Raw genomic sequence first — 12,211 nt, 5'->3', positions numbered from 1 at the left:
ATGTGTGAGGTAGTCAGGCAGGTTTTTGGTTTGGTGCTAGGATAGAGCTTAGGGCATTAGGCACATTGTCCAGGCGTCTATCACTAGGCCCTCAATGTGCCCAGTAGAGCTCACTTGCCCAGACTCCCCAAGTAGCAAAGATGGCTGAGGGAACAGCCATCGAATGTTTCCTTGTAGTGGCCACCATCTTTCCCTCCTGGGGGCTTAAGCTAAGCACTTGTACCCTATGTTTAGGGCGAGGGACCCTGACAGGTTGGGCTGCAGTTAAGACACAGGATTGACTCCTGCCTTCCTGGATTATAACTGTCAGCCTTGCACTGAGCCACCTTGAGATCACCTTCCCTACATGATGGTGTCCAGCTTCTGATGTCACAGGACTTGGGGGCATCTGGACAGCTGTGAACATACAGAGAATTTTGCCCCTGCCCTCCACAAACAACATTTGTTTATCTTTGTTTCTGAGAGTCTGTCAACTCTGTCCACTGAGAATAGAGATAGCAGCAGGTCCCGAAGGCCTGCTCTGATGGCATTGACATGCCTGTTCCAGTGACCCAGTAGGGCAGGTCACTTCGTTTAGCTTGCCTTTGGGGTGTGAGAAATCATTCGAGCCAGAATGATTGTATGCTGGAGGGTCCTGAGCCCTTTTCCATCTAGGAAAAGGATCACACACACATCCTTACCGTCTTCTGTTCTCCCCTGAATTCCAGGTCCTTGGGGGGTGATGTTGCCTCTGATGGTGACTTCCTCATCTTTGAGGGTAACCGCTACAGCCGGAAGGGCTTCCTGTTCAAGAGTTTTGCCATGTCTGCTGTGGTAAGGCTTGGTGGGCAGTGCTCATGGGTGGGTAGCTTTTGTTCCTCCTGGAGCCCTGGTCTCCAGTGGTTTGTTCCATGCAGTGGTTCTGACCAGCATGGTGACACTGACTTCTTTCCATCTCCTCTCCTCACCCTGGATCTCAGATTACAGAAGGTGTAAAGCCCACCCTGTCAGAGCTGGAAAAGTTTGAGGATCAGCCTGAGGGCATCGACTTGGAGGTGGTGACTGAAAGCACAGGTATCTATCTAGTCCTGGCCTCACACCTGGCTGAGGAGGAGTGCGCTTTGGAAGCGGATGCCCAGCCAACCCTGCACTGTTCCCTCAGGGAAGGAGCGAGAGCACAATTTCCAGCCTGGTGACAATGTGGAGGTGTGTGAGGGTGAGCTCATCAACCTGCAGGGCAAGGTCCTCAGCGTGGATGGCAACAAGATCACCATCATGCCCAAACATGAGGACCTCAAGGTGAGGCCACAGGCCTGACCGTGTTTGGTCATGGCACGTTGTATGGAAGATGTTCAGGCAGTGTTTTCTGTCCTTACAGAGGACATGTTTGACCTTTTTTGACTCCGTGTGCTAACGGGTCTGCTGAGAGTATTTAGGCCTACTTTCTGTGATTAGGGAAGCAGGTTGAAGCAGTTGAAGTCTCAGGCCTGATTCTGCCTGTCTGTAGGGGACTGTGTGGGTTCATGCTATGTCCTGGGCTCTGTCCTGTGTATAGGGAAGACAGTGTCATAGTGACACGCGTATGTGCGGGTGTTTAAAGGAGAGGAAGAATGCATCCAAGGGACACCTCCCTCACCCTTCTTTGGTGCATGTGTGTGGTACTCAGGATGGAGCCCAGGGCTTTGTGCATGCTCTATAAGTGCCCTACCCCTTAGCCTCACCCCCAACCCCTGCTGATGACTCCTAGGCATGTGTTAGACCACTGAGCTACACCATCAACCCCTCACTAGTATCATCCAGGCAGGGGCTCACCACTGAGCCAGGCCCCAGTCCCTCACTGGTGACGTCTTCCACTGAGTCCCCCTTTTTGTTTTTTACATTGACTTGTTTTGCATGTGCACATGCCACAGCATACGCATGGAGGTCAGCGTCTGTTCCCTCCTTCACCAGTCTTTGCTCAGGATTGAACTCATGCTGACAGACTTGTCCTAAGTTCCCTTACCACTGAACCATTTTGCTGGTCACCTTTGCCTTTTTTTTTTTTTCCTTCCTTTTTTGGAATCAGGATCTCCCTATGTAGCACTGGCTGAACTGGAACCCACCATGTAGGTCAAGCTGGCCTTAAATTCATAGAGATCCGCCTGCTTCTGCCTCCCAAATGCTGTGGTTAAAGGCATTTGGCACTGTGCCTGACTTCCTTTTACTTACAGAAAAAATGTTTTTCTTAAATTCCTGTGTATGTATATGAGGAAGAAGGGCAGGATTTAGAGCTTGGGTTATCAGCTTTGGCAAAATGCTGAGCCCTCTCACTGGTTCTGTTGACTTTTTTTTTTCCTTTTTTTTCGGAGCTGGGGACCGAACCCAGGGCCTTGTGCTCGCTAGGCAAGCGCTCTACCACTGAGCTAAATCCCCAACCCCTCTGTTGACTTTTGAGTCAGGAACTTGCTAAATTATTCAGGCTATCCTTGAACTTGTGGTCCTTCTGCCTCATCCTTTCTAGTAGCTGGAATGATCAGCTTGTGACCAATAGATCCCTATTATGTGATGTTTCCTGATGTCTTGGTTAGGGCTTTACTGCTGTGAACAGACACCATGACCAACACAACTCTTATAAGGACAACATTTAGTTGGGGCTGGCTTACAGGTTCAGAGGTTCAGTCCATTATCATCAAGGCAGGAACATGGAAGCATCCAGGCAGGCCTGGTGCAGGAGGAGCTGAGAGTTCTACATCTTCATCTGAAGGCTGCTAGAAGACTGGCTCCCAGGCAGCTAAGACAAGGAAGGGTCTTAAAGTCCACGCCCGGGGCTGGGGATTTAGCTCAGTGGTAGAGCGCTTGCCTAGGAAGCCCAAGGCCCTGGGTTCGGTCCCCAGCTCCGAAAAAAAGAACCAGAAAAAAAAAGTCCACGCCCACAGTGACACACCTACTCTGACAAGGCCACACTTCCTAACGGTGCCATACAATAGACCAAGCACGTACAAACCATCACACCTGATATGTTGTCGAGTGGCTGTCTTAGAGTCTGTCATGAGATAATAACATGGTTTGTCTTTTTTTTTTTTTTTTTTTCTGGTTCTTTTTTTCGGAGCTGGGGATTGAACCCAGGGCCTTGCGCTTCCTAGGCAAGCGCTCTACCACTGAGCTAAATCCCCAGCCCCATGGTTTGTCTTTTGTTGTTTCTGAAGAGCAAACAGGAGTAACCTGAGGTCATAGCATGCCTTCAGTCATTGTGTGTGTGTGTGTGTGTGTGTGTGTGTGTGTGTGTGTGTGTGTGTGTGTGTGTACGTGTGCGCGCGCATGTATGTATGATGAGTTATTGGTGCCAGTATTCAGTGTCTTGGGCTAGGGAATGGAAGACTGTTGCAAGCGAGGTCCATGTATCTGAGGACAAGTTGTCTGTGGGTTCAGGCATGTGCATATGGCTCATGGGTTGGTCATCTTTGGGGTAAAAGGTCTCCCTGCCTGGGGCAGCTCCCTGAGAAGTGTCTCGGGTGGGTGGTAGGAAAGCTGCAGTGTCTCTTCTGTGATTGAGGGGATGCAAGGTGGGCCCAGTGATGATGGCTTTTCTTGAGTACTTACTGTTCCCATGGCCAAATTTCCCAGGACATGCTTGAGTTCCCAGCTCAGGAACTTCGGAAGTACTTCAAGATGGGAGACCATGTAAAAGTGATTGCTGGCCGATTTGAGGGTGACACAGGTCTCATCGTGCGGGTGGAAGAGAACTTTGTTATTCTTTTCTCAGACCTCACCATGCACGAGGTAAGTGCTTGGAAGAGCGTGGGATAGGCATTGGGTACTAAGCGGATGCTCCAGTGGGTAATTCCCTGGGGCCTGCCTCGCTCCTTCCCTCCTTCCCCTGTCTCTCCACAGTTGAAAGTGCTTCCCCGGGATCTGCAGCTCTGCTCAGAGACAGCCTCAGGTGTGGATGTTGGGGGCCAGCATGAGTGGGGTGAGCTGGTGCAGTTGGATCCCCGGACTGTAGGTGTCATCGTGCGGCTGGAGCGAGAGACCTTCCAGGTGTGTCTTACGTTACGCTCCTATCCCAAGAGCATGTCCTTGGAGGTAGTAGAGCAACGTAGTGGCCAAGCCCACAAAGTGCACTGAGTAGCAGGCCTGGGAAGGCTCCCTGAAGCCTGTTTGTGTAATGTTGGCAAGTGGCCTGTCATTTTTCCTGCCTGCCTCAATTGTCACACCTCATTGTAAAGTATGCTCCAGTTTTTGGAGCTTTTGAAAAGATGGAGTGCTGGGTTGGGGATTTAGCTCAGTGGTAGAGCGCTTGCCTAACAAGCACAAGGCCCTGGGTTCGGTCCCCAGCTCCGAAAAAAAGAAAAGAAAAAAAAGAAAAAAAAGAAAAAAAAGGAAAAAAAAAAAAGAAAAGATGGAGTGCTACGGTTGCCACAGTTCTGCCCTCCCCCACTTCCCACCCCCATGTGTACATTAGCATAGTACCTAGGACCCTGAATCTGTGTCAGCTTTGTTGCTTCTGTACTGTGTAAAGTAGGACTTGTGATTGTATTCCTCTCAGGGAAGTGTGTGAAGAGTTTAGGAGGGGTGGGTAATCAGTGGGCTCCTCCTCTTATGCCCCTGATGCTCAGTCAGGAAGGCAGAGTCCCCTCCTAAAGCATTCCCTGCCTTCCCCTCCCCGGCTGAGGATGACCTTGAACTCTCCATTCTCCCGCTTCCCCTGAGTGCTGAGATCAGTGCATTTACCAGTCTATGTGGTGCTGACAATCAAACCCAGCTTCATGCATACTCAGACAGCACTGTGAACTGAGCTACACCCCAACTTCTCATAGAGTCTTTTGGAATAATCTAGAATGTCTGTGGCTGACCTAGGGACTGGTGGGTGGTGCTGTGACTTTGCCTCATGGTCAGGATGCTACGTAGGACTCAGGATCTTAGGGTTGTCTCCCCCAAGGAAAGAACAGCTCACTTTACATCACCCTCCCTTCTCATCCTCTGCATCCTTCTCCCTCCAAAGGTTCTCAACATGCATGGGAAAGTGGTGACTGTAAGGCACCAGGCTGTGACGCAGAAAAAGGACAACCGCTTCGCTGTGGCTCTGGACTCAGATCAGAACAACATCCATGTGAAGGACATTGTTAAGGTCATTGATGGCCCCCATTCAGTAAGTGTCGGCTGCTGCTCTCTGTCTGAGTCTAAAAGAGTTGAGATGGGGTCTACCCTGCCCAGCATGTGACCTCCTCTCCTGCCTGCCCAGGGCCGAGAGGGTGAGATCCGCCATCTGTACCGCAGCTTTGCCTTCCTGCATTGCAAGAAGCTGGTGGAGAATGGCGGCATGTTTGTCTGTAAGGCACGGCACCTGGTGTTGGCTGGGGGCTCAAAGGTGAGAATGTCAAGGCTCCAGGAGTACCAAGAACTGGGTTGGTAGGGACTGTGGGAATGATTATTCTGCCAAGTTCTTGGGGAAGGTAAAAAGGTTTCTTTGGGACTTTGAGCTACCGTCCTGTCATTTGTTACTCATTTTTGTGAGGTACATGTTGGGTGCCAGACACCCTGCTGGAGCTGAGACAAGCAAAGTGTGAGGTGGCTGTAGGCTTTCACTTCAGGACTTCTTTTCCCAAGTGCCCCTCTTCCCGGAGTTATGGTATAATGCAGAGACAGTGACAGGGGTACCCATGGTTGAGGCAGAGAGAGGGATGGCCCTGTGTGTACAAAACCACCAAGTAACTCCGGAATTGCCATTGCTCAGGCCCTGGGTCAGGACTGGCTGGAAAGTCAGAACTAGCATATGCAGAACTGGATTTTTTTTTTTTTCTTTTTTCTTTTTTTCGGAGCTGGGGACCGAACCCAGGGCCTTGCGCTTGCTAGGCAAGCGCTCTACCACTGAGCTAAATCCCCAACCCCTGCAGAACTGGATATTGGAAAGGGAACCTGAAGCAAGACGTCTGGCACACGCCTACCTGTAGGACTAGCACTTGGGAAGTGAGGCAGGAGGCTGCTGAGTTTAAGGTTATCCATCCTTGGCTACAGACCAAGTGCAAGTCCAGCCTGAACTATGCAAGACCTTGCCTCAAAACTAGAAGTAAATAAAAAATAAGGAATTCAGGGCCAGTAGGTGATCCCAGTGCCCTGCAGAAGAGATGGCTTGTACCATGTCTTGGGGACTCACATTTCTGACTCATTATGGTTAGGATGCATATCTTGCTGTGGGGAGACCCAGGTTTTTGGTGGACAGGCATAGAGAGGCAGAGGGTAGCACTTCCTCTCCTAGGAGACGGAGGTTTTATCCTAGAAGTAGGAGGGATGATTGCTGAGCAGCTGCAAACAGCCTAGCCCTGTCATTCTGTCACTGTGGGGAGCGGGCTGGAGGCCTTTCTCCTTCATGTCCTGCCTGGCTGTTCACTCCTTATCCCTCTCTCAGCCCCGGGATGTGACCAATTTAACTGTTGGTGGCTTCACTCCTATGAGCCCCCGGATCAGCAGCCCTATGCACCCCAGTGCTGAAGGTGAGATGGGATCAGAGTTCAGAGATTGGAGTTGGGAGGAGCCTTACCTGTTCAACCTGAGAGCCTTGGGCCAGAGTGGAGTCTGGAAAGGCCTGGGGTTTACGGAGCAGGTGGAGGAGCTCCTAACCCAACTTGGGGGGCTCACGCTGGTAGAGAGAGATTTGAGGATGTCCTGGCTGTGGGCACAGCATAAGAGGGACAAACATAATTCCTGGGCTCCCACATCCTCCCACCCTACAGGTCAGCATGGTGGTTTTGGAAGCCCAGGTGGCATGAGCAGGGGTCGAGGGCGAAGAGACAATGAGCTCATAGGCCAGACTGTGCGTATCTCCCAGGGACCCTACAAAGGTGAGTCATGGCGTGTGCAGAGGTGGGGCTGTGGTGAGGGAAGTTCCATACTCTGACCGCCATTCCTTATAGGCTACATTGGTGTGGTGAAGGATGCCACGGAGTCCACAGCCCGAGTAGAATTGCACTCTACCTGCCAGACCATCTCTGTGGACCGCCAGCGGCTCACCACAGTGTAAGTCTAGGCTTAGAGAAAACCAGGGTGGGGTTGATGGTTGGGCCTAGAGAGGACCAGCATTAAGGGTGCTAGGCATCTCACCCACCTCCCTGTTCTGTGTCCACAGTGACTCCCAGCGTCCAGGTGGCATGACTTCCACCTATGGAAGGACTCCCATGTATGGCTCTCAGACTCCCATGTATGGCTCTGGCTCCCGAACACCCATGTATGGCTCCCAGACACCTCTGCAGGATGGTAAGTGTGTTCAGAATACTAGGGATGAAGCAGTGGGCAGCACAGGCCTCAGGAGACAGGTAGAGTGAAGGTCATGTCTCTTTCCTTTATCAAGGTAGCCGCACTCCACATTATGGCTCACAGACACCCCTGCATGATGGTAGCCGCACTCCTGCTCAGAGTGGGGCCTGGGATCCCAACAACCCTAACACACCTTCCAGGTGAGAGCCATTTCTAGGCTGGGCTGTGCTGGCAAGGGTGAGTGGTTATGTTCGAGCATTGTGCTCCAGGCTGGTCCCTGGCCTGCCGTGGGCATAGCTGGGAATGCAGTCCTGTGAGTCACCAGCCTCAGCATACAGCTACTCTGTACTTGGAGACTTTTGCCAAGTGTGTGACCCTGTCCTGCACCGTCGACTCAGCTGCGGAATGGCTTCAGTGTCAGGAAAGCCTGTGTGGGCTTCTTCTGTTGGAGTGAAGTGGCTTCAGTTGGGTCCAGTGTATAGTGCTGTTCTACAAGCTTCGTCAGATCTGTTACCACCCATCATTCTCAAAAGACTTCTGTCCCCACCAGGGCTGAGGAGGAATACGAATATGCCTTTGACGACGAACCCACCCCATCCCCACAAGCATATGGGGGAACCCCGAATCCCCAAACACCCGGCTACCCAGACCCATCATCCCCCCAGGTCAATCCACAGTACAACCCGCAGACACCCGGGACGCCAGCCATGTGAGTCCATCAGGGCTGAGCCCGAAAAGCCCTGCACACAGCTACCCATCGCCCCACCTCCTGACCCCTTCTGCCGAGAATAACACCCTTTTCTTCTGTCTACAGGTACAACACAGACCAGTTCTCCCCCTACGCTGCCCCCTCCCCACAGGGGTCTTACCAGCCCAGCCCCAGCCCCCAGAGCTACCACCAAGTGGCACCAAGTCCAGCGGGCTATCAGAACACCCATTCCCCAGCCAGCTACCACCCAACACCGTCACCCATGGCCTATCAGGTACGCCATGCCACAAAAGGCTGTATGAACTTAGGCCCTGGTTGGGTTGGCCAGGCCCGGTGATTGTTCCAGACACTCATTCTTGTCTTCCTTCAGGCTAGTCCCAGCCCCAGCCCTGTTGGCTACAGTCCAATGACCCCTGGAGCTCCTTCTCCTGGAGGCTACAATCCCCACACACCAGGCTCAGGCATTGAGCAGAACTCCAGTGACTGGGTGACCACTGATATCCAGGTGAAGGTTCGAGACACCTATCTGGACACACAAATAGTGGGGCAGACAGGCGTCATCCGCAGTGTCACGGTGAGTATGGTCCAAGGAGGTGGACATGCGTCCCCCGCCACCACCTTTGTAGTTACCTATTTTTATCAGTTTTGCTGTGGGTGGAACTCTAGGCTTCATACACACTAGGCTAGTGTTTATAGTTTATAGTGTTTATAGTTCTAGCTTTAACTTTACAACTATAATGTGTGGTAAGCTGTGATGGACAAACATGTGGAAGGCTGGGGTGTCTGAATCCATGGGATGGGGAGTTGAGCCTTGTGTGCTCACAGTTGGGGCTTGTGCATGATGGACTCAGTAGTTGCTGAGAGGCCCACTGGCTCACTGAGTTCCCAGCCTTTGTAATGCTACCCCAATATTGTCTCAGCCTTCAGGAAGCAGCTTTGTCTCTCAGCTTGTGTCTTAGGGGGTCTGAGCTGTTCCAGCCTGCTGCCTGAAAGTTGAGCATCAATCCTGGCTTGGGTAACAAAGTCTCCATGTGTTTGTTTAACTGTGAGGGGGAAGCACCTGTACTTTTTCCTTAGGAGCCAACTCTCTATGACAGCTTTGAACCTTGCTAAGCCTCTGTAGATGTTCCGATTGGATTGATCAAATCCAGGGACAAGTGCAGTAGGCCCTGCCCTTCCAGACCTCACCTGGTATTATGGGAGAGATGTGTGCCCAGACGGGCAGAATTGGAATGAGAAGCCCAGAAGCTTTGGGGAGTGGGGTGAACTGAGTTGGCACTATACCTAGCGTTGGGGAGTTAGGGAGGAATTCCTGGAGGAGACATTGAGGCTGAGCCCTGAAGGAGAAATAGAGTAAACCCAGCCCTGGAGGATAATGCTGCACACCTTTAATCCCAGCACTTGGGAAGCTGAAGCAGGCAGACGGAGTTTGAGGCCAGCCTGGTCTACAGAGTGAGTTCCAAGGTAGCCAGGGCTACACAGAGAAACCCTGTCTTGGGGAAAATACCCAGGGGGAGGAAAAAGGAGCAGTGAGGCTAGAGAGTGGCCAGGCTCGATCACAGACTGCACTGGGCTACATGACTGTGGGGCTCTGAGGAGCTCTGTGACCAGGTCTGTGGGGGACCTGCTCTGCCATATTGCCCGGGTAGATTGGGTAGTCATAAAGGCCTCCAGCCCACCCCCACAGCGACAGAGCGACAGGGCGAGGCTGTTTGCAGCTGCCCAGCATCATCCCTCCTACTTCTGGAAGTCAAGAGTGCTCTGTAGCGGGGCAGTGGGGAAAGGGGCAGGTGACTGTGACAGAGTTCACAGCAAGAGGGTGGTGACTGTGATCAGGTGAGCTTGGTTGGGGTCAGGGCTGATGGAGACAAGGGCTCCAGAGGGTCAACATATAAAAGAGATGAAGCTAGTTTGGGATTATCTCTTGATTTAACTTTGTTGTTTTTGTTTTGTTTTTTTGAGATAAAGTCTCACCAATCATGTAGCCCTGGTGAGCTTGGAAATGGATATATAGACCTGCCAGGTGTGGCGGTGCATGCCTTTAATCCCAGCACTTGGGAGGCGGAGGCAGAGGAGAATCTGAGTTCAGGGCCTGACTGGCTGCACAGAGAAACCCTGTCTTTTAAAAAAAAAAAAAAAACACAAAAAGTAACCAACCAAACAAAAACCCAGAAAACAAAACAAAACAAAAAAGCAAGCAAGCAAAACTGAGATCTGGCCTGGAATCCGCAGAGATCCTCTTTCCTGTGCCTGCTCTCTGAGCACTGCGATCGAGGCGTGTGCCACAGTGCCTTGCTCTCCTTTGACTTGATGTAGTTACAGTTTACTGATTCCTTAGTCGCAGTAACTGCTCACCCTGATGCCTCCTCCCTCACCCCACGGCCCCCACCCAGCCTGTGCATCTGGAGAGTGGGCTCTGAGTTACACTGAGAGCAGGACAGGCTGAGCAGGCTTTCTGTCCTTCTGCAGGGAGGCATGTGCTCCGTGTACCTGAAAGATAGTGAGAAGGTGGTCAGTATCTCCAGTGAGCATCTGGAGCCCATCACCCCCACCAAGAACAACAAGGTAGAAATGGGGCCTTTGGGAGGACAGAGGAGGGGATGGAAGGCTGCTGCTGGGCCTGACACTGGCTGTCACTTGTAGGTGAAAGTGATTCTGGGTGAGGACCGAGAGGCTACCGGGGTCCTTCTGAGTATTGATGGTGAGGATGGCATCATCCGAATGGACCTGGAAGACCAGCAGATCAAGATTCTAAACCTCCGCTTCCTAGGGAAGCTCCTGGAGGCCTGAGGCCCAAGCGTGCGGAGCAAGCAGCCCGCTCTGGCCTTGCTTGGCCTAGGATGGAACCCCGAGTCTGGGGCAAGCCAGGGCAATCACTCTGGATTTCCTTTTCCTCCTCCCCTGGTACTCTAGGAATCAGAGCAGTCTGAGGAATGTCCTGCCTTCTTTCTGCTGTCCCAGCTTGCCTTTGTGTTCAGGCCTTTCAATAAAGAGAAACTGTTTGAAAAATGTGTTTGGAGAGTTTTCCTAGTCTGAAGTATCGTTATTAAGTTGGGGCAAATAACCAGATTTTAACTAAGTTTCCCCATCTGGAAAAATAATGCTTCTGAGACTACAAAGGGCTCTTCAGAGGATGTTGAAAGAGATGATTAGGGCAGGGCTTCAGGCCTGTCATCCAAGCTACTTAGCAGACTGGGGGAGGAAGGTCACCTGAGCAACAGTCCCATTAAGGACAGCATGCCCCTTTACTATGGTGGTTCTTTTTTTTTTTTTTTTTTTCTTTTTTTCGGAGCTGGGGACCGAACCCAGGCCCTTGCGCTTGCTAGGCAAGCACTCTACCGCTGAGCTAAATCCCCAACACTATGGTGGTTCTTAACCTGAGGGTAGTAAACCTTTTTGGTGGGGGACTCACCAAATGATCCTTTCACAGAGTTCATATATCAGATATTTATATTATGTTTTATAACTAGCAAAATTACAGTTATGAAGTAGTAACAAAAAATATTTTTATGGTTGGGGATCATCACAACATAAGGAATTATTAAAGGGTTGCAGTGTGTGGTTGAGAGCTGCTGCCTTAGGACCACGTCTCAAAAAGTCCAAGAGCAAGGCATAATGGTACACCCCTTTGATCCTAGCATTTGGGAGGCAGAGGCTGGTGGATCTCTGTGCTGGTATACAGAGTGAGTTCAAGGACAGCCAGAGCTACATAGTAAGACCCTGTCTGGGGGGTTAGGAGGTGGACAGGGGCTACTCAGCACTTCATCTGGGACACAACTTAATGAGTGCTTTACAAAGCAGGTGTGGCGCATGGCCCTAACCTCCGAGTTTGTAAAAAGGAATGTAAGAATGGGGTTTGGACTGTTCAGAACTTACCCAGCCTGTGGTGAAATACGAGGGAATAAGTAAGTCAAGGCCTAGACCTAGAAAAAGAAGACTCTGGCTGCTGGAGTATGTGGTTCACCAGCATTGCCTTAACCAGAACAGCCTCAGAGTCAAGACTATACCCAGATCTAGCCAGATGGCTTAGTTACTAACACCACCTGCCTGGTGGCCTGAGTCCAATCCTGAGAACCAACATGATAGAGAACTGACTCATGCGGGTTGACCTCTGACCTCCACATGCATTATACTCTCCTTCATAAATGAAGACTTATAAAGAGATATGGTGCCCGGTCTAGAGATAGAATATGAGACCTGAGACTAATCCCCAGGAAGTAGTACCTCAGCCAAACTGGGTGGACTCGAAGATGAAGGTGCATTGAGGGGATTTGTATCCGGTATAGAGCCCTC

General features: G+C 51.3%; 1 protein-coding gene across 9 annotated transcripts in view; it reads left to right on the top strand.

Annotated features, from left to right (window-relative positions):
* The window catches only part of Supt5h (SPT5 homolog, DSIF elongation factor subunit), a 31,214-nt gene extending 20,287 nt beyond the window's left edge, over positions 1-10,927 (top strand). For 7 of the 9 annotated variants that reach the window (XM_039111569.2, NM_001107497.2, XM_063261518.1 and 4 more), the window contains 17 exons: positions 708-813; positions 960-1,053; positions 1,142-1,278; positions 3,583-3,738; positions 3,850-3,996; positions 4,961-5,107; positions 5,201-5,326; positions 6,365-6,449; positions 6,690-6,797; positions 6,870-6,972; positions 7,082-7,209; positions 7,304-7,409; positions 7,760-7,918; positions 8,024-8,192; positions 8,289-8,492; positions 10,388-10,483; positions 10,562-10,927. In XM_039111569.2, the coding sequence (XP_038967497.1) occupies positions 708-813; positions 960-1,053; positions 1,142-1,278; positions 3,583-3,738; positions 3,850-3,996; positions 4,961-5,107; positions 5,201-5,326; positions 6,365-6,449; positions 6,690-6,797; positions 6,870-6,972; positions 7,082-7,209; positions 7,304-7,409; positions 7,760-7,918; positions 8,024-8,192; positions 8,289-8,492; positions 10,388-10,483; positions 10,562-10,708 (2,218 nt within the window). In that variant the 3' untranslated portion in view covers positions 10,709-10,927. The remainder of the gene's footprint in view (positions 1-707; positions 814-959; positions 1,054-1,141; positions 1,279-3,582; positions 3,739-3,849; positions 3,997-4,960; positions 5,108-5,200; positions 5,327-6,364; positions 6,450-6,689; positions 6,798-6,869; positions 6,973-7,081; positions 7,210-7,303; positions 7,410-7,759; positions 7,919-8,023; positions 8,193-8,288; positions 8,493-10,387; positions 10,484-10,561) is intronic. The other 2 variants (XM_063261526.1, XM_039111570.2) reach the window with 1 other exon arrangement.
* The last annotated feature ends 1,284 nt before the right edge of the window (positions 10,928-12,211 follow it).

This window comes from Rattus norvegicus, chromosome 1 (assembly GCF_036323735.1).
Source record: "Rattus norvegicus strain BN/NHsdMcwi chromosome 1, GRCr8, whole genome shotgun sequence".
In the NCBI taxonomy this organism is placed as follows: Eukaryota; Metazoa; Chordata; class Mammalia; order Rodentia; family Muridae; genus Rattus; species Rattus norvegicus.
This window is presented reverse-complemented; position numbering and strand designations above follow the sequence as displayed.